Source organism: Rhipicephalus microplus, chromosome 1 (genome assembly GCF_043290135.1).
Source record: "Rhipicephalus microplus isolate Deutch F79 chromosome 1, USDA_Rmic, whole genome shotgun sequence".
Lineage (NCBI taxonomy): Eukaryota > Metazoa > Arthropoda > Arachnida > Ixodida > Ixodidae > Rhipicephalus > Rhipicephalus microplus.
In genome coordinates, this window is record NC_134700.1 from 37,762,347 (window position 1) to 37,786,623 (window position 24,277).

The 24,277-nt window shown below is 46.8% G+C and overlaps 1 protein-coding gene across 1 annotated transcript in view; it reads left to right on the forward strand.

Annotated features, from left to right (window-relative positions):
- Positions 1–24,026, forward strand: part of LOC119178024 (uncharacterized) — a 186,509-nt gene extending 162,483 nt beyond the window's left edge. The window contains exons 6-8 of the mRNA XM_037429194.2: positions 3,238–3,565; positions 21,796–21,923; positions 23,392–24,026. Coding sequence (XP_037285091.1) covers positions 3,238–3,565; positions 21,796–21,923; positions 23,392–23,553 — 618 coding nt within the window. The 3' untranslated portion in view covers positions 23,554–24,026. The remainder of the gene's footprint in view (positions 1–3,237; positions 3,566–21,795; positions 21,924–23,391) is intronic.
- The last annotated feature ends 251 nt before the right edge of the window (positions 24,027–24,277 follow it).

A 24,277-nucleotide genomic window follows, 5' to 3' on the forward strand; every position in this document is an offset into this window, starting at 1 on the left:
TATTTCTACTAGAAAAAGCATACATGAGTAATTTCAAGGATCGTAGCCTTTTAATGCTGCGCTGGCCATACAACGCTTGCACGAAACGGCAAGTGTTTCCAATGATTCGCTAAGACAACACGGTGGTGGCATCTACCCGTCGCCTCGCGTTCTACGCCTTATCACCTCATAGATGGGCATGCACGGCGCGAACCCCGTTTTCCGGAATAACTGCCAGATAGCACTCATGTCTCACGTGTCATGTGCCTTGAGGCGCCCGTTCGCCTTCACTGCATGCTCGATGGATGGATGGATGGATGGATATGGCTGTACCCTTTAGATCGGGTGGTGGCTAGCGCCACCAAGCCGTAATACCTAATGAACCCAAAACTCTATTTTTTTCCTTAAAAAAAAGAGTTTGAGGATTCGTACTTTGCAGTGAAGAGTTTAATTTTCACTCGTGCCTTGACTTTAGCCACCAATCAGATAACCTCCTTCTGGTTAAGTCTACCCGCTTAAAGTTTATTTTGCCCTCCCGGTCCCTAAACCCCAGTGCTTTGAAAAACTCTGCGCCATCATCCTGAACTATAGGGTGAAGCCCTTTACAGAACATTATCAAGTGTTCGGCAGTTTCTTCTTCCTCTCCACACGTACTGCATACTGTGTCTACCCCTTCGTATTTGGCCTGATATGTCTTGGTTCGCAGTGCTCCCGGTTTGGCCTCAAACAGTAGAGAACTACCCCGAGTAATATCATAGATCCTTTCCTTGGCAATTTCCTGCTTAAACGTTCGATAGATCTCTAGTGCGGACTTCTTTATCATGCCCATTCTCCACATGTCAGTCTCCGTTTCCTTCACTTTTTTCTTAACCGATAGTTCTTTTTTGTTTGGCCACCTGCTGTTTTCTAAGTATTTACAAGTCAACTTCCTGGTTCGCTTCCTCCATTTTGTATCGACATTCTTCATGTACAAGGAGCTGAAAACCTTCCTAGCCCAACGCTCTTCCCCCATTTCTCTCAATCGCTTCTCAAATTTTATCTTGCTGCTAGCTTCCCTGCCCTCAAATGATGTCCATCCCATATCACCTTGTACTCCCTGATTTGGTGTATTCCCATGAGCTCCTATAGCAAGCCTACCTATTCCACGTTGCTTAATTTCTAATCTTGCTTGAACTTCTGATCTCATGCACAAGACCGCATTGCCGAACGTCAGCCCAGGAACCATGACCCCTTTCCATATTCCTCTCACAACATCATACCTATTGTAATTCCACAGTGCCCTATTTTTCATGGCTGCTGCATTCCTGTTACCTTTAGTCGTCACGTATATTTCGTGTTCCCTCAGATACTCGGTCCCATTGCTTATCTATACGCCCAGATATTTGTATTTATCTGTTATCTCTAGCGTGACCTCCTGTATTCTAAGCTCACTACCTTCGTTGTCATTGAAAATCATGACTGCTGATTTTTCCTTACTGAATCTAAAATCTAACCTATCTCCCTTATTACCGCAGATGTCCATCAATCTCTGCAAATCTTCCTTGTTGTTGGCCATTAGCACTATATTATCTGCGTACATTAATGCTGGTAGTGCCTGATCAATAAGTTTTCCTTGTTTGACTAAAGAGAGGTTGAAGCCCAGTCCACTTCCCTCTAATTTTGCCTCTAATCCTTGTAGGTACATCATGAATAATAAGGGTGACAGGGGGCACCCCTGCCTAAGGCCCCGTTTTACCTCTGAAGGCTTGGATACCTGCTTTTCCCACTTTATAACTACCTTGTTACCTTTATAGATACCCTTTAAAAGATTAGTGACTACATGTTTCACGCCTAGTGTGTCCAGTATTCCCCACAATTCCTCTTGAACCACGCTATCGTACGCTCCCTTGATATCCAAAAATGCTAGCCACAGGGGCCTGTGTTCCTTTTCTGCTATTTCGATGCACTGCGTCAGTGAGAACAGATTGTCTTCCAACCTCCTGTGTTTCCGAAACCCATTCTGCAGTTCCCCCAGCACCCCCTCATCCTCTATCCACGCCTGCAGTCTTTCCTTTATAATCTGCATCGCCAGCCTGTAGACCACTGATGTCACTGTTATAGGACGGTAGTTGTTTATGTCAGCTTTGTCCCCCTTTCCTTTATAGATCATGCTCATCCTGCTAAGTTTCCATCCATCGGGAACTTCGCCATCGATTATTATTGTGCTCACTGCCTCTTTCAAAGCCTGCTTAGACTTCGGACCTAATGTCTTTATCAGCCTAATTGGAATGCAGTCTGGGCCTGTTGATGTACTACTAGGAACCCTTTTCTCAGCCCTTTCCCACTCTTGTTGTGAAAATGGAGCCATTGCACCACTTGATTCGTCCTCGTCTATTGTGGTGCGTAAAGTACTTCTTTGTTTAAATTTTTCTGTCACTTCTGTTCTTATATATTCAATAGCTTCGTCTCCTTCTAGCCTAGCACCTTGGGCTGTAGCTATAAATCTCTGCTCTAGGCTCGTCTCATTTCTTAGGGAGTTTAGATGGTTCCAAAATTTCGCAGCTGCCTTTCTATCTTTTTTATGTACTTCTGCCAGCCACTGAGCTCCCTTCCTTCTAATCTTTTCATTGATCAGAAGGGATGCATCTCTTCTACAGCTTAGAAAGGTTGCCCATTTTCTTTCAACATCACCTGTCAGTTCACCCCGCTGCTTAGCATGTGTGTGTTCCCTAGAGGCTTCCTGACGTTTTGCTATGGCTCTCTTAACTTCCTCATCCCACCAACTTTTGGGTTTGTGTCTTCTTTTCTTTTCCGGGGTGACAGTATTCGAGGCACTCTAACGCAGCGCCTCCAGAATACCATTCACCAATTTTCTTGCGCAGAACATCGAATATACGTTTTGTTCACACTCTGCAGACACAAGACTATCGTCTTTCGACGACATTTGCGGTTTAACATGCAGATACGGGGCCATTTTTTCTTTCAGTGGATGTAAAAATTCACTCCCATACTGACTTGAAAAATTTCCCTAATGTATGTAAATAAGAACTCCCTTAAATCCATTCGAAAAACCCCACTGGTTGGCGAGTAAATTTTCCCTTCCATCGGACGGTCTTCATAAAACCCCCATTTGGGTATGCGGTAGAGGACAAGTCGTCTACTCTCATCTCGGCTCATTTCTGTTTACAGTGCATGTCCCATTCGATTTACTATAGTTGAGCTTTGTACAATTAGGCGGTCCCTACCCGCCATTAGACTGACAGCGCTATTCTTTCGCAGGTAGTCGAAGATAAACTGCGCAGCATCGAGGACACCATGATTGGTGAAGCCGTGGCACTTGTCCGAGATGGCGCCAGCGACGACGCCGAACTGCGTGCTATCAACGCCGGTGTCGCGTCGCGGCTTGACGCCGCCTATGACTTAGAGAGCGTTCGCCAGTCGCTGGACCACCTTCAGTCCACGCTGGAAGGCATGCGCCGCCAGGAGCTCCAGGCAGCCTTAGTGGAAGACGAAGAGGAAGGCGATTCTGCTTCCGTCCTCCGAAGTGATGGCACAGATGTCCAAGAGCTGACAGAAGCCTCATCGTGGGCCCAGCTTACCGACAAGCGTAAGATGCATTCCTCGCTAACCACTGACAATCAGCGCTAAAAACTCTGGATCATCTATGAATTCGCTTAAGCCGGCTCTAAAGAGTATTGGCTATATTACTGCTAAAATGATTGTTTGGGCAAGTTGACACGACGTTATTCACACAAAAAAACAGCGCCAGAAACGGAGGATATGAAAAAGAAGGAGACAGACAGCGGCACTGACTTGCAAGATTTATTTATTTGGATCTGCGCAGGTGAATTCTGCTTCTTATTTTCATTCCTTAAATTTTTGTCCGATACATCTCAAGTATATATTGCGTGGTTCCACCAAATAAATCTTGTTGCAGGTCAGTGCCGCTCTCGTTATCCTTCTTTCTTTCTTGTTCTCCGTTCCCGGCACTGTTTTTATGTGAATTATATTACCGTGCATTATATATAAAACAAACACAGGATTTTTATGCTTGCTTTGAGGCGCGTTCTCACCAAGCGTGGATGATGTAAATGATGTAATATTAAAAATTAATACCGACACCTACGGTTCCCTTTTATTACGTATTCCCGAGCAGTCCTGCCGTCGCAGCACGATTTTCGCGAACGTATTACCGCTGTAGATTTAACGTATTTACAGACCCAGGCTTTGCTCGCTTTCTTTCAGTGTATAAAACCGACTCGCAGTGCGCCGGACTCGTTCGGATAAGCCAAATGCTTCCCTGTCTGGAAGCGCCGCCACCACTCGGTAGAAATTCCGCTGTAGGGCCAGTGTCATTGACAGTCAGTAAAGCGGCGCACATGGGACGAAAGCGCAGTGAGGAAGCAAATATTGTTTTTCTTCTTTTTCCAGAATCAAAGAAGTGTCTCGTCTTTGCTGTTCAAGTGGTTTGCAGGTCATTCTCGGCAGGCAAACATCCGGTAGTCCTTGCTGGTGGCTAATCGAAATGCTTGCTGGTTATCAGGATCGATTGCGTCAGTGCCCATTGATCAACGGTGTACTCGCAGAGTTGCGTCAGAGGGTGGTGTACTGTCACGCCTGTGGTCTTTAAACAGCAGTGCGGAGGCCGCATTGAGTGGCATTGGTCGTCTCCTTCCAGAAGTTCTTGGCCTAAGGTGGAAGAGTACAGGTGCGTTCATTATAGCTTTGGCAGGAGCGCGTGGCCTCATGAGCTCACAAGTTGCGCATGGCTTCAACCTATTTTTCTTTGAACAACCAATTAATATTTTCTTAATTGTTATCCTACTGAAATAAGATAAACGCGTTTTTCAGTGGAAATAAGGGCCAGTGGAAGCCATGTGCAATCAGTCAACTAGTGAGGCCACGCGTTTTGCAAGTCATATTCTCACGCAGCAAAAGACGACGCAGTTGTCTATGAGGAAAACAAGTTTATTGGAGCGAACTTGTGCTCCCTTAACAACTGGAAAAAAATACACAGGTGGCGAAGCAGCGGCCAGCAAAACGACGGGCACGCTAGTGAGCGTCGGCGATCGAATGACGCGGCATTGGCTGTGCGTGAATTTATATCCCTCGGCGCGAGGGTTTCTCGAATAGTCGAATTGTATCGGGAACGCCGTGATAGCGTTTGTTAGAAACGCTGTTCGTTCGAACTGCGTTTCTAACAAACAACGCTTGAAGCGTTGTTTCTATCGAACAACGCCTGAAGCGTTGTTCGATAGCGTTTGTTAGAAACGCTGTGGTAGCGTTTGTTCGAAACGCTGTGAAAACGGCGATAGCACAGGCCGGCGCACCCAGGCCGAAAAAAACAAAACACAAATAAACAAACCCAATGCATGGTTCGCGGCACTACCCCCCCCCCCTCTAAGAGTGCATCGACCCGATGCTAACATAAGGGACAGTCCACACAAATTAAAAGTTCGTCATCGTCCGTAGAAAGGTTTTAAGCGAACCACATGGACGACTTCGGGCCGCGTGCGTCGTCGTGATGTACGGGAGTCCCCATCGGGGATCACTTCGTACGTTATTTCGCCAACACGTCGTAGAATCTGGTAGGGTCCGAAATAGCGTCGTAGAAGTTTCTCACTGACTCCACGTCGTCGAATGGGAGTCCAAACCCACACACGATCTCCAGGATGGTATTCGGCGTCTTGGCGTCGGAGATTGTAGCGTGCGGCATCCACCAGTTGCTGGTCCGTTATACGAGCTTGAGCGAGCTGGCGGGCCTCCTCCGCACGTTGGAGGTGTCCTTGGACGCCGGCGTTGAGGTCGTCGTCTTCTACGTGCCGAAGCATGGTGTCGAGCATCGCAGTCGGCTGTCTTCCGTAGACGAGCTTGAATGGTGTCATCTGCGTGGTTTCTTGAATAGCCGTGTTGTACGCAAACGTGACGTACGGGAGGACTTCGTCCCACGTCTTATGTTCAACGTCGACGTACATAGACAGCATATCCGCGATTGTCTTATTGAGCCGTTCCTTTATTCCATTCGTTTGGGGGTGGTACGCTGTCGTTCTTCGGTGATCTGTGTTGCTGTAGCGTAAGATTCCTTGCATGAGCTCCGCAGTGAAGGTCGTTCCGCGGTCCGTGATTAGGACCTCAGTGGGTCCATGTCGCAGCGCAATTTGGTTAATAAAGAACTTTGCATCTTCTTGTGCAGTTCCCCTAGGACGAGCGGTGGTCTCTGCGTAGCGCGTCATGTAGCCTGTTGCTACGACAATCCATTTGTTCGCGCATCGGGATGTGGAGAACGGGCCCAGAAGGTCCATTCCGTTCTGTTGGAAGGGCCTCGTTGGGACGGCGATCGGCTGCAGAAGACCGGCTGGTCTCGTCGGTGGTGTTTTTCGTCGCTGGCAGTCACGGCAGCTCCGGACGTAGTGGGTGACATCGGATGTAAGGCGGGGCCAGAAGTATTTCGCCTTGATTTTTGCAATCGTGCGAGCTGTTCCGAGATGTCCGGAAGACGGGTCATCGTGGCACGCTTCCAAAATTTCGTCACGAAGGTTTGCGGGGATGACAAGTAGATAATTCGTTCTCGTTCCGGGGTTGAAATTCTTCTTCACTAGGATGGAGTTTTTGAGGCTGAATGCTGGTAAGTTGCGCTTGAACGCCCTAGGCACGGCGACGTAGCGTCCTTCGAGGTAGTCGATCATGGCGCGAAGGTCAGGGTCGGCATGCTGATGGGCGGCTAGGTCGCTCTCTGTCACGACTCCGAAGAACGCAATGTCTTTATTGGAGTCCTGTGGTGGTGGGTCGACTGGGGCGCGGGACAGGCAGTCGGCGTCGGAGTGTTTCCTGCCAGATTTGTAGAATATTGTAACGTCAAACTCTTGCAGGCGCAAGCTCCACTGCCCAAGACGGCCAGAGGAATCCTTCAAATTGGCGAGCCAACACAGCGCATGATGGTCTGTCACAACCTTAAACGGTCTACCATAGAGGTATGGGCGAAATTTTGAAGTGGCCCATATGATAGCCAGACACTGTTTCTCGGAGGCAGAGTAGTTTCTCTCCTCCTTCGACAGACCACGGCTTGCATAGGCGATTACCTTTTCGTAACCGCTTTGCTTTTGAACGAGGACGGACCCAAACCGATATCACTGGCGTCCGTGTGCATTCGAGCACAGGTTCGCTCCAATAAACTTGTTTTCCTCATAGGAAACTGCGTCGTTCTTTGCTGCGTGACATCTGGTGGAGGTGCGGGGTACATGAACCCTAAGCCATTGCCAAGCCGACAAGCACGCCCAACTCGTGTCAGCCGCCGACAGCAAGGCCTTCAGCCAGAGTTTGGACTGCTCCCGGATACAAAAAGGAAAGAAGACGTAAAAACCACGATGATCAACCCAGGCACCATGACCAGCGCTACCAACCCTCCCGTCGTCCTGCAACAACCTCGTGAGCCCCCATCATTCCGAGGGTCTCCTGGTGAAAACCCGGAAGAGTGGCTGGAGAAGCTGGAGCGCATCCGCATCTTTAACAGGTGGGATGACGAAGAAACGTTTCGTCATGTCTTCTTCTATTTGGAGGATGCAGCTCGAACGTGGTTTGAGAACCATGAGGTCCGTGATTAGGACCTCAGTGGCTCCATGTCGCAGCACAATTTGGTTAATAAAGAACTTTGCATCTTCTTGTGAACTTCCCCTAGGAAGAGCGGTGGTCTCTGCGTAGCGCGTCTGGACTGTCTTTAAGAGCGAATTCCTCAAAACATTCGCTACGGCTGTGCGGAAAGAACGAGCCGCCCTTTTGTTGGAGACGCGAATGCAACACCCTAACGAAGGTGTTGTACTGTTCGCTGAGGAGATGAAGATGCTGTTCCGGAGAGCTGACCCCGAAATGGCAGAAGAGAAGAAGGTGCGCTTTCTGATGCGGGGAGTTAAACAAGAGCTCTTCGCTGGACTCATCCGCAACCCCCCTAAGACCGCCGCTGAGTTCGTCACCGAGGCTTTGATGATCGAGAGGACCTTGGATATGCGTTCGCGGCAATATTGAGGACGACTGTACATGTACTGCCTCCATAGACGTCCGCACCTTGCCTCCTCTGATAATCAGGAGACACCTGTCTTGAGATGCTGCAGAGGAGACGCGTATTCGCTCTATAGGTCTTCAAGTGACAACTGGTGATTATCGTTGTTCCAGTGCGCGGACGGTAGATCAGGCTGTCTCTAGATGTCAGTCGCCTTGCCGATTGTTGACTGTTGTCATGGAGTGGTTTCCTTGTGTGACATTCGACTTTGCTTTCGGCTTTTCACGCCACCTTAAATGAACCTTGGCATTGTGTTGACTTGCCCTTCAGCTGATTGTCCTACAGAGCCCGCGACGTCTGTGTCAGTGTTCGTGCGCTTGCGATACAGCACTACCTGGTTCTCCAGTAATGAGCATGTCAGTAGTCAATGCGAAACAATCACGTACTCTGCAGGAGCCACGCCATTTGGTCTAAGCAGCCGGTCCTGAAGTGGATTTGTTCATTTACGTTTCGCAGCCTTGTTACTAGCAATTGGGTTTAATGGGAAGGAGGCTTTCTACGTGGTTGTTTTCGAGGAGATCCTTCCGACCAAACCTTTCGCTGAGCGACTTCTTTACTCTTTATTGATACACAACTACACTTTACCCCGAGGCGTTACAGCAGGGGGTTACAAACACAAAAAAGACATCTTTATTGTCACTGCACACTTGCTAAGACAGCTGACTGTTTCATTGACTAAGATTTTTCACAAAAAAACGAATTTGCATACAGGCTCAGCCTGGCCTGTTTTAGCCTTACTTTTTGTATGTGATCTGCTTGGATATGTAATGTGGCTGTAAATGTGTCTGTCGATTCCTGTTTTATTGTGAAATGTCTGACATAGCAACTTCAGACGTAACTTTTTTACGTCGTTATGAGAGTGACTCCCAATTTAATTGCTGCACGGCGATGTAGTAGCTCCATTGTGTGAGCTCTGCAGCACAGGCCAGGTTCGTCTTCAAGTACGTAAACGTCCCCATACCGGTGATATGAGGTCCCATCGTAGTTCTCCCAGGAACCCTGCCACCCACGGTTGTCGCTACTGATGGCAGGTGCTTAGTTTTTCGGCAAACCGACTCACAAGCCCGACACTCGTGGCTGACTGTAATCGGTGAGATCCGAGATTCCATAGAGTTGTTTTATCGTACCGCGGCTGGTTGGCTTCAATATGGGTAAAAGCAACCAGTGTACGCGCATTTATCGCGATCCCAAACTTGCCGATTGCTTTCACGATCTTCTCGTGATAGTCTACTACACGTTGAGGGCATCGGTTTATCAGGTTCGGTGATAGCAGAGTCACGAAGCCTGTGGATCAGTTTCTGCAGAAGGCGGCAAAGTGCATTGCAGAAGGATCTCGCTGACCTCGGACAGGAGTCGGGTGGTGGCACTGCGAAAGGTGCTCTCGATGTCTACGTAGCTTGTCCAGCTTGGAATGGTATCGGTGCGGAGGATAACGGCCGTCTGGCGGGGTTTTCGGCACCAATAATGTTGAAACACAAAGAGACCCACATCCGCGTTGCTCCGGTTCAACATTTCTTTTTATTTCATTACATGCTTCTGGGCAGCCCCACCCTGCTCTCGCTTCTTCGAGGGTATTGTGCGCAGCATGGCATTCTTCACCAACGTGTTACCGCGGCAGATTCAACATTCATACTTGCAAGGGCGGGCAGGTTCACAATATTTTTTCTTGACCTTCAAAAAGCCTTTTACAGAGTGTCGCACATACCTTTCATAATATAGATCCAGTGTCGTTTTGATAACGTTCAGATAGTACAGTGACTCGACTCGTATCTTACGCAGGGTAAGCAGTTTGTCCACGCAGGCAACTCAGACTTAGATTTTGCTTGTTCTGTCAGGCTTTCTTCAGGGTTCGCTGCTCGGGCTGCTATTATAAATTTTATTATTAGATCACAGACTAACTCACCAGTGCTTTGCCGTTTACATGTGAACGAGTGCGTTGCATACACGTACAATCAGGCAGAGAAAGATAAACAAGTACTAAAGCAGCAATTAACAGCAAATACCAACTCGTGCTCAGCATGGCAAATGCGCCTAGACGTTCATATGCAGGTTACACGCAAGCAGGAACCTATATTCCGCGCATATAACATCAAAAATGCTTCATTAGCTTCCGTAAATCAATTGAACTATTTACAATTTTATATCAGTTCTACGATAAACTGGAGTAGTCATGACTTTTGCATTTATTATATTTTTCAACTTTTGACTGTACTAAGTAACTGTCTTAGATTGTTCACCTCTTATAATCCCTCTGGTATTGACAGCATGTCTAAATAAACAAATAAATAAATAAATAAATAAATAAATAAATAAATAGATAGTTTGCAGGGTATCGAGAAAACTTTATATGCAACGAAATTGTATGATGCATTGCAGTCCGATAAGTAAGCTTATCGCCTAAATGACATTATTAGACTGTGATTAGAATATGATGGCGTAGTGGGGGGTGGTTAGAATATGCAGACGTAGTTTGGGATCAGCACGCGAAATGTGATATCGACTGCTTTGAAAAAGCGTTGAAAAATAAAGCACGAACATTCATCCTGAAAGCCTACGGCGGCAGGCACGTGTTCCTTACTAACCTTGAAGATTAAAAAAAAAACTTTCTGTTCTATTATGACGTAAAGCGCTATTCTTCGTTCGTAAGTACGCAGACGAGGCCACTTGAAGGCGAATGCGTTTTTCTTGAAGAAGAAAAAGGAACTTCAGCCTAGCTAATTGTCGTCGGCTAGCTAGAATTGCGACATGTGCTTGCAAGCGCAGCGTGGAAACATTCTCCTGCCTGGCATACTTGGAATAAATAAATCCACGAGCACTGTTTTGAATTGATTTTCAATCATCCGTTCATGTTCATTTGGGGCGGGTTCCAAACTATTGCTGTATATTCTTAGACGGGTCCAATGCGCATTTTGTGCATTGTTAGTTAAAATTCAGGAGAAGTGTCAGTCAGTTTACGTCTTAAAAATCCAGTTGCCTAAATGCTCGTGCAAAGCTGAATAATGTTGACATCCCACTTTAAAGACTGTTATAGTGACCCTCTGGTACTTGCAATTGGATGGAAAGGTGGGCTAGTTGGTAATTCATGATGGTTCAGCGAACTGGGAGCGCGGGGGTAAACACAGACACAAAGCAAAGAAGAGGCACACAGCACTAGCGGCCAAGTAACCACTGGTTTATTCTCACGTTTGAAGGACATATAAGTACCCAAGGGTGCGCATGTCAACAGGAATAAGATGATAGTATGAGCAGCAACCGTGGCGTTCATTCCAAGCGCTTGTCTACGAATTGACAATATAGTTAAACTCACAGTCAAGTAGTGAGAATGACGGGTGGCTAATACAATGATTGTTATTTGTAGAAATGTGATATGCTTTGGAAATTTCACGCGTTGTTTGAAGCGGATGCCGGAAAAGTACACTTGTTTTTTCCAACAACAGTTGACACTTGCATGAATGGCAATGCGAAGCTAACACGGAAAAAGGACTACCTTTAAGGAACTCAAATGTTCCCTGAGGCGTATATTCAAACATCGCCCGGTCTGACCGAAGTACATGCGACCGCACGGTAGCGGTATGTTATACACCACTCTTAAAAACACTTAACAGATTGTTTTGCATGTTTCTGCAAATATCCTCTGCTTTTTGACATGCCGTACGCCCTCCCATTCACCATGGCGCATATACGACCCAATGTATTGGGTGCAGAGAAAACGACGCGCACATGAAACCTGTTCCCCACACTTTTCAGTCCATGCGCCAATTTATGAGTGTAAGGAATCACAGCCACGCGTTTGTTTACTTAATTGCATTCTGCAGAAACACATGCACGTTTATCACCGTTTCTCACCATCCGCTTCAGATACGTTGATTATTACCTGATTTTTGTAAAGAAATGTTCTGCAGTGAACTATGACGCTATTTTGGCATGCTTCGAGACGGAGGGCATGGGCCTCTGGTTTACCTCGGAGGTTCCGAGTAATCATATATTGCAATTTCTATACCTTTCTCTATTCATCGGAGGCAATCATATTTGCTGGCAATATAACCCTCGATCCGCGAAACCTGTTTTAAATTACTCATCTGGCCATTCCAAGCCTACAGAACGAGGAATTCTTCTGTCATGCCTTCGTTCAACGGTGGAAAAAAGCTGTATCAACATGGTGCACTATGGTTTCTTAGCGCAGCTAGGACGGTTATTCGGGGCTGGGTACCCGTTCAATCTAATCGCATCGGTGTGTGAGAGACTTCTGCGGATGGTGAGAAACGGTGATAAACGTGCGTGTGTTTCTGCAGAATGCAATAAAGGAAACAAACGCATGGCCGTCATCCCTTACATTCATAAATTGGCGATGGACTGAAAAGTGTGAGGAACAGGTTTGGTGTGCGGGTTGTTTTCTCTGCACCCAATAAATTGGGCCGTATATGTGCCATGGTGGATAGGAGGGTGCAGGGCACATCAAAAAGCAGAGGATGTTTGCAGAAACATGCAAAACAATTTGTTAAGTGTTTTTTAGGAGTGGTGTATATCATACAGCTAACGTGCGGTCGCATGTACATCGGCCAGACCGGGCGATGTTTGAATATACGTCTCAGGGAGCATTTGAGTTCCTTGAAAAATAGTCTTTTTTTTTCCTTTTTAGCTTCCCATTGCAATTCCTGCAAGTGTCAACCGTTGTTTGAAAAAACAAGTGTACTTTTCCGGCATCCGCTTCAAACCAAGCGTCAAATTTCCGAAGCATATCACATTTATAGAAATAACAATTTTGTATTAGCCATCCGTCATTATCACTACTTGACTGTGGCTTTAGCTATATTGTTACGTGATTTCGTCTGACTGAAAGAGGGCAAAGTGGGGCATACACAAGTAAGGTGCCTCAGACTGTGGGTCAAGAAGTGCACGTTGTCGGTGAGCTGCGTTGTGGCTGCGGACTGACAACTGTTATTTTCCACGTAACATTTTGATGGAGGTGCTGGGTACTCTTCTGACAACGGAGCTACGCAGTGGACGCCTCTTTACGTCTGCTACCACGACTCCGGGTGAGGATACGGCTTCGCCACCTACCTCAGCAACGACAGCAACCCGGTACGTCGCCCTAACGCAACCCCGTGATCCCGGTACCTTTACTGGAGAGGACAACGCGAATGTGGACAACTGGCTTAGCATGTACGAGCGCATCAGCAAGCAATATGGCTGGGACCCAACCGTTATGCTTGCGAATGTCATTTTCTATCTTGACAAGACCCCTCGCAACTGGTTTGAGACCCACGAGCACGAAATCACAAGCTGGGAAATGTTTAAACAACAGCTCCGCGACCTTTTTGGCAACCCGTTCGGTCAACAGCTTGATGCCCGAAAGCAATTGGCTGTACGTACACAGACGTCCACTGAGCCCTACCTGACTTATATTCAAGACGTCTTAGCGTTGTGTCAAAGGGCCGATCCCAACATGACTGAGGCCGACAAGATCTCGCACGTTTTAAAAGGAATCGCCGACGATGCGTTCAGCCTGCTTGTATTTACCAACGTAACGACCATCGACGCCGTGATTAAAGAGTGCCGCCGTCTCGAGCAGGTGAAGAGTCGACGTATTTTGCAGCAGTTTCAGCGCCTACCCAACACCGCGGAAACGTCGTCTTGCGAAGCCACTCCTTGTCATCCGTCTACAACCGAAGACGTGACGCGTATAGTCCGACGTGAACTCGAGGCCGCTTACCCGGCTGCCAACAAACCGACGTCGCCCGACGCCTCAACGCCAGCTGTTGCCTTGATCCAGGCTAGTGTCCGCCAGGAATTCGCTAACCTTGGTATCCTGTCCACTGCATCCACACTGAATAATATTTGTGCCTCGATAGCTTCTGTGGACATGAGACGTCACCGTTCGTACTCTATTCGAACCAGGAACCCGTCTGAATGGCGAACAGCTGATGATAAGCCAATCTGCTTCCGCTGTGGTCGCGCAGGACACATCGTTACTGCCGCAGCCAATGGCCATCTATGTCTTCTGGCTCGTACCCCGCTTACAGTAACTCATTCCGTCCACCAAACCACCGTTATCCGACCCGCACAGGGTCTACAGCATTTACTGCCCCTGAGGACTACGGCCACCATGCCCCGTCGTCGCCACCGCCTCAAAGCCGCCCTTCTCGTTCAAATACGTGTCGCCGCTCTCCCTCGCCATCGTTCAACCGCCGCATGTCCCCGGAAAACTAGGCTGCGCAGCTTCTGGAGGTGAAGCTGCCCTTTCGACCTTACCCAAAAATCCTTTGTTGCCCTTACGTTTCAACCGGAACACCCTAGAAGTATATGTTGATGGCACACCTGTTGAAGCTTTGATAGATACGGGTGCTTACGTCTGTATTGTGAGTTCGCGTTTTCGTCGTCGCATAAAGAAGGTCCTTACGCCCCCCTTCACCAGTGTCGTCCAAGTTGCAGATGGTGAAAAAGTCCCTGTCGTCGGTATGTGCCCAGCTCAACTTACCGTAGCCAGTCATCAAGTGGTCAACCTTTTTACCATGCTTGCAACATGTCCCAACGACCTCGTACTAGGCCTCGATTTTCTTGCCGCCAATTCTGCTCTGATTGATTGCTCCGATAGTGTGCTCCGCCTTGAACTGCCACAAATCAGTGCCGCCCCGTACCAACCTACATGCCGATTACAATGCAGCGATTTTGTTCGCCTGCCCTCCAAAACTGTGACGTACGTCGATTTTCTGTGCTCACCAGCTGTGCCCGACGGTGACTATTACGCTACGCCTCTCACCGACGTACTCCTTGCGCACAATGTTGCAGTGCCCTATACGGTGCTCAGCATCACAGATAACAAAACTTGTCTACCTCTTGTCAATTTCGGCTACATGAATCATGTGCTTCCACAAGGCATTTCTGTGGCCCACCTGTGTCCGTTGCTCGATTCACAAATCGAAGTGCTTGCCTTAGACACACTTGTTTCACCGCAGCGCACATCACTCGCAGCACATTCGGGCAGCCGCGAAATTGTAGACATGATCGCCACTGATCTTCCGCCTCCGCAAGTTGAAGCCCTACATCTTCTCGAGGCCTACCAGGCTTTGGTCCCCTACGCGACATGCAGGCCTTTCAGAAAAACTTCTCTCTCGTTTCATGGGCCCATACCACGTGCTTAGACGAGTGACCGACACTACATATGAAATTGTCCCTGATAATCCATCAACCTCTTCCGCTCTGCTGTCAAGGGACATCGTCCACGTATCAAGGCTCAAGCGTTACCACACTGCTCCTGCTGTGGCCCCGTAAACTCGCCGGGTCGGCGCTTTTGCCGCAGGGGGTCGTGTTACGTGATTTCGTCTGGCTGAAAGAGGGCATAGTGGGGCATACCTAAGTAAGGTGCCTCAGACTGAGGGTGAAGAAGTGGACGTTGTCGGTGAGCTGCGTTGTGGCTGCGGACTGACAACTGTTATTTTCCACGTAACAATATTGTTAATTCGTAGACAAGTGCTTCGTATGAACGCCACCGTTGCTGCTCACGCTATCATCTTATTCCTGTTGACATGCACACCCTTGTGTACTTATATGTCCTTCAAACGTGAGAATAAACCCGTTGTTAGTTGAGCGCTCGTGCTGTGTGCCTCTTCTTTGCTTTGTGTCTGTGTTTTCCCCCGCGCTCCCAGTTCGCTGCACCATCATGAATTACCAACTAGCCCAACTTTCCATTCTATTGCAAGTACCAGAGGATCCCAATAACAGTCTATAAGGTAAGATGTCAACATTATTCAGCTTTGCACGAGCATTTAAGCAACTGGGTTTTTAAGACGTAAACTGACTGGACCTTCTCCTGAAGTTTAACTAACAGTGCACAAAATGCGCATTGCACCCGTCTAAGACTATACAGCAATAGTTTGTAACCTGCCCCAAATAAACATCAACGGATGATTGAAAATCAATTCAAAATAGGGCTCGTGGATTTATTTATTCCAAGTATGCCAGGCAGGAGAATGTTTCCACGCTGCGCTTGAAAGCACATGCCGCAACTCTAGCTAGCCGACGACAATTAGCTAGGCTGAAGTTTCTTTTTCTTCTTTCACGCTACTACGCAACTTGGTACCCTAAATAAGGACTAATACCTTTAATGCTCCGAAGAAACATTCCAGCAGAACTAATATTGAGCATCGCATACGCCAATTCCTCTCACGTTGTAACACGTTTAGGTATTCTTCTTTTTCTTAGAGTTTTACCGATGTCGAATGACTTTCCCAATGACCTCGTCAGTGCTAAGTCACGTACGGTTCACGTGACTTAGCACAGATCGAATTTCATGTAGATGCATTGCAATAGGTTCTGAGTTATCTGTGCGCAAATAAATGCAGGAACGATGTATCGCGCGTGTACTCGCACAAGGTTACACGTGCTTAACAGCCTAAATATGTGTGTCATTTATATTACCGTTTAATATTATCTTGTGTTATTTTATTATTATCTCGTTTAATTTTTCAATTTTTTTTTCTCGAATGATACACATATGGGTTGTTCATTATAGCATCTGCGCTGTTGCCGTTGTTGTGGTTGCTTTGTATTGCACTTTTTTTCTGTTTCTTTTTCCAATTTGCAATATGACATCTTACTTGCCTTGTACGCCCTCACCTGCAGAGGCCTGATAATCCCCAGGTATTGAATAAATAACATTATATAAGTATGCAATGTAACAGCGCCAAAGCAAAGGATATGAAAACACGGCAAGACGATTGCATGGTCATGAGATAAAATGAAGGCATATTCGTTTTTTTTCTCTCGAGCGATTGTAGCATGAAAAAGGCTTTGACGTGGGTGCACTAGTAGGCTTATAAAATGCCCCACAATGCTCCTTAGCAACTATTTACAGAAATGCAGCATGGGAGTACGCAGCGCTTCCCCTCGTTAACAATGTGCATGGCTGACAGGTGCGAAAACTTCACAGTAAATATTGAAAAAGCTCTTGTGTTCACGGGGGGCCTTCACTGGTAAAAAGTATAGTTGAAAACTCAAATACCGAGCAAGGAAGAGCGGTGTGAGAATACCAAACCGTATTTGCATAACTTGCTAAAAGACTGTGACGCAGCTCTTTTTATCGTTTCTCTTTCAATGTATGTGGGTAACCAGTTTTTTCGCAGTATGTTTTCGTGGGCGGAAGCTGTTCACTTTCTTGGATTTTGTTTAGCTGACCGTTTCACTGAAGCTATGAATACTTGTTTAATATTTCGTGTATGTTTTGCGGGTGCTCGATTACTCTTTCCGGTACGTGTAAGGTACGTGTTTGTATTACCGCAGTGTATTATCTCAAATTGATTGATTGATTCGTGGGCTTGAACGTCCCGAAACCACCATATGATTATGAGAGACGCCGTAGTGGAGGGCTACGGAAATTTTGATCACCTGGGGCTCTTTAACGTGCACCGAAATCTGAGCACACGGGCCTACAACATTTCCACCTACATCGGAAATGCAGCCGCCGCAGCCGGAATTTGATCTCACGACCTGCGGGTCAGCAGCCGAGTAGCTTAGCCACTAGACCACCGTGGCCTGGCGTATTATCTCAAAGCTTACCGGACTTTTTTTTATTCTCGCGTCTTAAGTTCGCATTAGGCTGCATGTGTTTTTATTGTTAGTCATACATGCTTTTGTTCTGATGTGTTTTTTATGTGTCTACCGACTGAAACAACGCTATGTGTAATATTCTAGTGTTAAGTACCCACTCCTGACTTTACTTCTAAAAGGCAGCCCATAGATAGTATACACACATAAAGCACTCCCGCCGGGCCTAGCGGTCGAGCTATATACTGCGCTGCTTTCCCGCCACGAGTGGCTGATCAGACCCAATAATGTCTTCAGCATAAATAACAAAAATGTTTTTTCCATGCTGGGAGTTGGGTTCGTACGCTCATTCTCCGTAAGTGAATGTCGTTTCGTTACCATTAGACTGCACACCCATGCTTCTACGAAGAGAGTGCATGTACAATACATGTAAACCACATGGTAGTACCCTCTGTGCAAAACAAATGTAGAAACACATCACTTCGTTGTCGGATTTTGTGATTTTGGTGGTAACGCATTAAAAGTCCTCGACGGGACACGATGTGGAGGGGATATTGAGAATCGTGTAAATCAATAAAATTTCTTCTTTGCAAATATTTGATGCCAAACTTTGATTTTCAATGTCCTTCTAAGGAGATCACTACATGTCTTGACAAAGGAGTAGAAGCAAGCATGGGTATGCCAACTAGCGGTTGTTCAGAGCCTTTCTTGTTCGGCCGCGAAAAGGCTCGAGTGGCCACTCTTTACATAGTATATGGGCAGCCAGTAGCATTAGATAAATAAACAAAGAAAAAAGCGAATCAGCCGCTCGTACGGTCACGTGTTTTACCTGCAAGGTCTTGGTTCACCCATCGCGAACGAAAAACTTCGTACAATTAGCGTGCGTTGCCTTGCAACTTCCAGTCTAGCTTCGCGCCTGCTTCGCTAGCCCAGATATAGCTCCTGCCTTCTGCGATGAGCGGTGACATCACCGTAGCTTTCCTGAGGACTGTTCCGCCCACTGGCCTCGACCCTGCGCACGTCTCTCTCCTCCACCAGTTAAGTAAAGGGCGAAAAACTGTTCAGAAACCAGCGACATCAGCATGGTGAGTTATGTGAGTAGCGATTTAAGCACGACTATTTGTAGGGAGAAAAAAAAAACACTATTAGTGAAAAGCCCTTTTTGATTCAACGTTAGAGCAGTCGATATGTTTTACAAATGACATGTCTTTCCCCAACGATGCCATGTTGGTATAATAAGCAAAGAATTTATCGCAGTTTTTATTAATACAAGAATTCTTTTTTCTAGCGCCCCCTTGTTATGCTATTATTACTCAGCGCATCCCTTGCACTGCATGGAAAAGCACGTCCGCAAAATTCATCTGCGAAGACATACTCCCTCACGTGGTTTAAGTGTTCCGCACTTGCTTGCATTCCCTGCCGCGCGCGAAATTGTGAGGTGCGTTTTATCGCTGCATGATGAACGTCTTGAGTGAAGTGCCGAAGGGACAGCGGAACGACGCCGTTATCATTTACGCTGTGTGGTTTCGTCGGTATCTGCGGAAACGATGTGCTGTGCAGGGATACAGTATGAACAAGCGTATGCCTGACGACCCATGTCTTCTCGATAGGAAAATGGGGCAATGATTCGTAGTACAGTGCTCGCTGTACTTTCATTCGTCAGTGTACCTGCAGCCCGTTTTGCTTTTTGGAGTATGAAGTGCCTACTATTAATCGCATTATCGGTAAGCAGGTCGTCAAGTTATCTATAATGCTACAATTCGCATGTCTCCGTTCATAAATGTAGGGGTAATAAATTGGAGAATAATGAAAGTAAAGATAACGCAAATAATGTCGCCGACTTTTTGCGCTTACTTCATATTGTGCACTGTAATGAATTGGAGTCATTGTGACCACTGAACTTATCTGAAAGGTCATATTGTGGCGTTACTAGGCGTCACTTCTTTGTATTAAAGTCAGTCGGTACTAGATCAGTCAGTATTAGATTAGCTGGCGTTAACTTAAAGCGCACTGGTGAAGGACTTGCCGGTGATCGCCCTAGCGCGAGTCCTTGGCGATCAGGGGTCTATGAAAAGTAATTTGAGATCAAGTATCGCGCTACTGCACACAAAATGACGTCACTTGTGTACCAGCTATTGCGTGATATCTGCTTTATTTTTGTTCTGCTGGAAGTGTTTCCTTCTCACAGAGATGGCACTAAACCTCATGAGCATAGCTGATCAGCCGCCATTTTCTGAACGTAAGGACTTTTATGGAGCCTTCGCTACCAGTTTTATCTACCTTCATGAGAGGATTAGCTGAGTACCGTGGCCTTTGGGTATTCGTATGACACACTGGAGCTTTTAGCGCACGATAAAACATGGACAGAGATAAACATGACACACATATGTGCTAACGTGCAACAAACTTGACACACATATGTGCTAACATGCAACAAAGTTTATTCCGGAAACAGGGAACCACTAAAAAAGACATCATCGCTTTAAAATCAACATGACTAAACGCCTATCTTCACGAAGATATGCTAACTCCTTACAGAACAGAACAATCGGCAATTGAGAAACATATTCTGCCAGGCTATAAATCATTGCAGGCTTCATTATTTCGCGGGATAGGTGACCTCTGCTGGTACTAACAACTGAACACTCGTGAAAATGGCCCTGTACATGGTATGAACATTAGCACTTGCGTTACTGCACCTGAGTTACTGCAATGCCTAAAGTAGTCATACCATGTACGTAAGAGCTCCTTACGCCATGCGTCGTACGTCTCATGCCGTCGTAGTAGCCAGTTTTCAAGGTCATAAAATTGCGTTACATGTCAATAGAAGCAGCATCACGGCATATCCGGGAGTGAATGATCATGAGTGGGGCGAAGTGTCCGTCAGTCAGTCCGTCCGTTCGTTCTTTCGTCCAGCTTTCTGCCCGTCCGTGCGTCGCGGACCTATACAACGGCCCTTGGAATTAGCTGAGCATTCCCCTTGCTAATTAACAGGATCAGTGACAATTGTTCTGGTGTCAGCCACCAGAACTTTTTGGTGCACAGTGTGTCCAAAATAGTGAGAAAGAGCCTCAAGATGTTGGTAGTGCTATCAGAACGATTTTAGTGTGCGGCACGCCATTCTCGCTACGAGTGTGCAGAGTGTTTCGATAGCCAGTGTTAAGCCGATATTTTGTGCATGCGGCTAGAATTTTATTTGCGAGGCACCATAGATCTCGAGTAGTAGCTCTTGGTGAAAAGACGGGTCTTTCTGGCGCCGAACTATGAAAGTGGGTGAGTCAGAAGGAGAAAGAGGTAATTGAGAGAAAGAGGCTGGTGGCTGAGAGGGTGAAAGAGAAAGAAAGCAACAACTGAAATTGGAGTGGGAGAAAGAAAGCCTGGCAGCCAAGAGAGCGAAATAAGAAAGAGAGGCAAAAGAGCTACAGTTGAAAGAAGAGAGAGAGGTGAAGGAGCGACAGTTGAGGGAAGAAATGAAGTGGAGATGGCCGAAAGGGAGGGACAGCTGTAGCACGTGATGGCACTGAAGCGGCTCCGTTTGCAACAGCGAAGTGAAACTTTGGTCCAGGCTATGGTTGAAAAGAGCAAACGGGAAGATAACGGATTCCGCTTGAACCCAAGCAAACTGCTCGTAGCGTTCGACTAGAGGAGGGTGATGCAGGGCCCCTGTTCAATATTACAGGGCCCCTGTTCAACGCTTGCCCCGTCTGCAATACTCCAGCACAAGACGCGAAAGCGTCGCATAGGCGACCCGCACCGCAAAGAGCCTACAAAAAATCATCATAGCGGAACTGTTGCCAAAATTTCATCATGTTGTAGCATAGCCTCGTAAAAATTTCGTTCTTCCATAAGAACATATTTGAGTGATGACTGTTGTGACAAAAAACTTCGCCTTACTTGTTAGTTTCCCCACCGTGCAGCCAATAGTTACAACTGCCGAAAGTGGGGGGGGGGGGGCAACTATTCCCAGTGGAGAGGCGCTCGTGCCCCCTTACCTTCGCCCTCCCCCTGGCTGATACGCCTACGCCTAATGCTATTGCATTAGTCGTTCTAGGACCGTTTTATTTTGACGGCCAATATTAGCGGTTTGAGGCCCAGATGCAAAGCGAGGCTACCGATCGGAAAAAAGGTGATGCTTGGACCATGTCGCGTTCCAACGTTGAACAAGATGTGTCCTCTGAGTTTTTCTTTTTCTTGTTCGCTCTTATGATACGATTCCTAATCGGTTGACGTAATCTCTGCAGAGGCCTGCCCCGCGGTGCAGATGCTAAGCAGCTCTTGCCCAGCCGTGGTGCAGTCTGGCAGCCTTGTTCCTGCAATGCAGAGGCTTCTTCTCGACACCTGCGAGTGGCAACAGACGTGCTATGCTTGCGTACGTATTGAGTCAACTACTGTTTCATACTTCGTGAATCGCCTCCGTAGAAAACTAAAAATGTTTGGCCCGATGGCGCAAAAAGTTTTATTCATGACGTGAGAGAGACACGAATACTCTATACTCGAGTCAATACCACGCTCGTATTATCGCGTTCTATCAGGAACTCCGTAAAGTTGGCGAAGGGATTCATTCTCTCCATGAAAAAGTGAAGTTATAACGTAGCAACACCCTGCGCGGCACCACGTTAATCTATCTGCCGGGCCGACGCCTGCGCTTGTGAAAAGAGCTCAAGCAGCGCCCTGACACACAACCTTCCTCGTCCGGGTACGTTGAAGTCAAGCGACGAGATGTTGCCAGCGCGCGACGACGGCTGGAGCAGTGATTGTGCGAGCAAGCAAGGCATTTTCCAGGAGTGTCGTGTTACTTAAAAAACATGAAATTACGAACGAAACCACCGCAATGTCGCCTAGCTCCATCTGATGCACCACTTCTGGTTGTGTCTATTGTTTTTTGTCTGCGCATGGCGTCCTAACTCGACAGCTTTAACGTCCACACTCGAATATCTGAAGTGTATTGAAAGCAATCACAGCTTTTTATACTTTTTTGTGGAATAAAGATAGTTGAATTTGCTAGGAAGTCATGTTTGTTGCAATAATTCGGGTTGAACCTTTGGTCATCATCCAGCAAATTTCTGGGTTAGACCGAGAACTTGGTAAAATCAGGTGTCTTTCGATCAAGTGTTCTGGGCATTTGTTATGCTGTTTATGTTAGTTTTTTGCATGCAGGCTACTACTCACATACTCCGTATGTAATGCCTTCGGGCCTTTAGTCCCATGAATAAATATGTGCTGAGGACCCTTGCTTTTGTTGGATGCATAGTCACTTAGTTTTCTTGGTGCTTGTTACTTATATATTTCCATTGTGCCGCACCACAAACGCGTCGCGATATCAGGGCGATGTTTCTCTTTTGAGTTTTCAGTCAGGTGACATATAAGATGTCTGGTCACAAGGCGAATGAATTCTTGGGGAGTCATTATTCTACGCAATATCAACTTTTGGAGCCTGTCTGTGTTCTCGAATCAATCATTTATCGCTACTGAGGTCAGAAAATCACTGCACCTGTATTTCCGCTGCCACGCATGACGTGGTTGTTGCTAAATTATTAGAAGTTCCCGCTGTTTTTATCGGCTCAGTTGCGAATGTAAACTACGGTATTGTACAATGCGCATGTCGTTCACAATTGTTCTATCGAGTGCGCAGATGCTTCTGATGTGGTAGTTGACTTTCTTGCATTCTGTTTTCGGCACTCGCAGATAAAGTCACTGAAACACAAAAACTGTTGCTTAGAAGAGGGAAAACTCGGGAACACAGTTGCAGAGCTGGCTCATAGATCTGTCCGGGTTTAGCTACACGAGTGTGTTCGGAGCGATGCCTGGAGTGTTGACGGCACACTGCTGTCCCGCAGGGTCCTTACTACGGCCTCGGAGCTGAAGATTGCGAGGCCGGTGCTTCTGCGCGGTTCACGCAGCTGCTGATCAGTCAACTCTTGATGCGTCGAACCAAGAATGTCGAAACCGAAGCAGCGTGTTCCGAGTCCTGCGTCGCAGGCTTTCTGCTGAGTCACTGAGCGCAAAAGGACAGCCATGGCCTACGGCGCTTACAACTTCACAGCGGAGATCCTTGCAAGAGAAATTTCGCCACTCGTGAACGGCAGAACCTGAAAAGAAAAAAAAATGCCACGAAAGCCAAGGCGACAGGAATTTAGTTTCCAGTTTCGCATCATTAGCGTGTTTATTTCACCACTGTTGAACCCTGCCCATGTCTGTCAGTTATGCAGTCGGTCAGTCACGATAGCTTCAATACTTCACTGTCTCCATTTCTCTGTGTTCACTGTTTTTTTTTCAGTACATGTAAAAAATGTGCGTTGTCAGTACAGAAGGTACTTTCTATGATTTAGCTCTACTTGATGTATTCAATGAGAGATATTCTTGGATGCCAATTGTATACGCATGCCTTGTGGATGAGTCGCAGCTTTCACGTTCTGTTTAGAAGCGACGAACTCGGACGCAGGGATAAGAGCACTTTTCCGTGCTCATTTGTCGCGCGAACATATGTCAGCTCACCTGATATGTCCGAGTAATGTGAACCTTAATTTGTTGTTCATTTGACACAGTGTCAAGAACAATGACGGATGATACATATAGTCTTCATGGCGTACCCTCATGCTTCACAGGTATCTTTGCGTGTTTCTGAGCGTAAAATAATTTTAAATGGAAAGCCTTCAAACGGCTATAAAACTTTGCATGATTTATTACCTGCCATTTTTGCGACATTATTCTGTGGTGCCTATA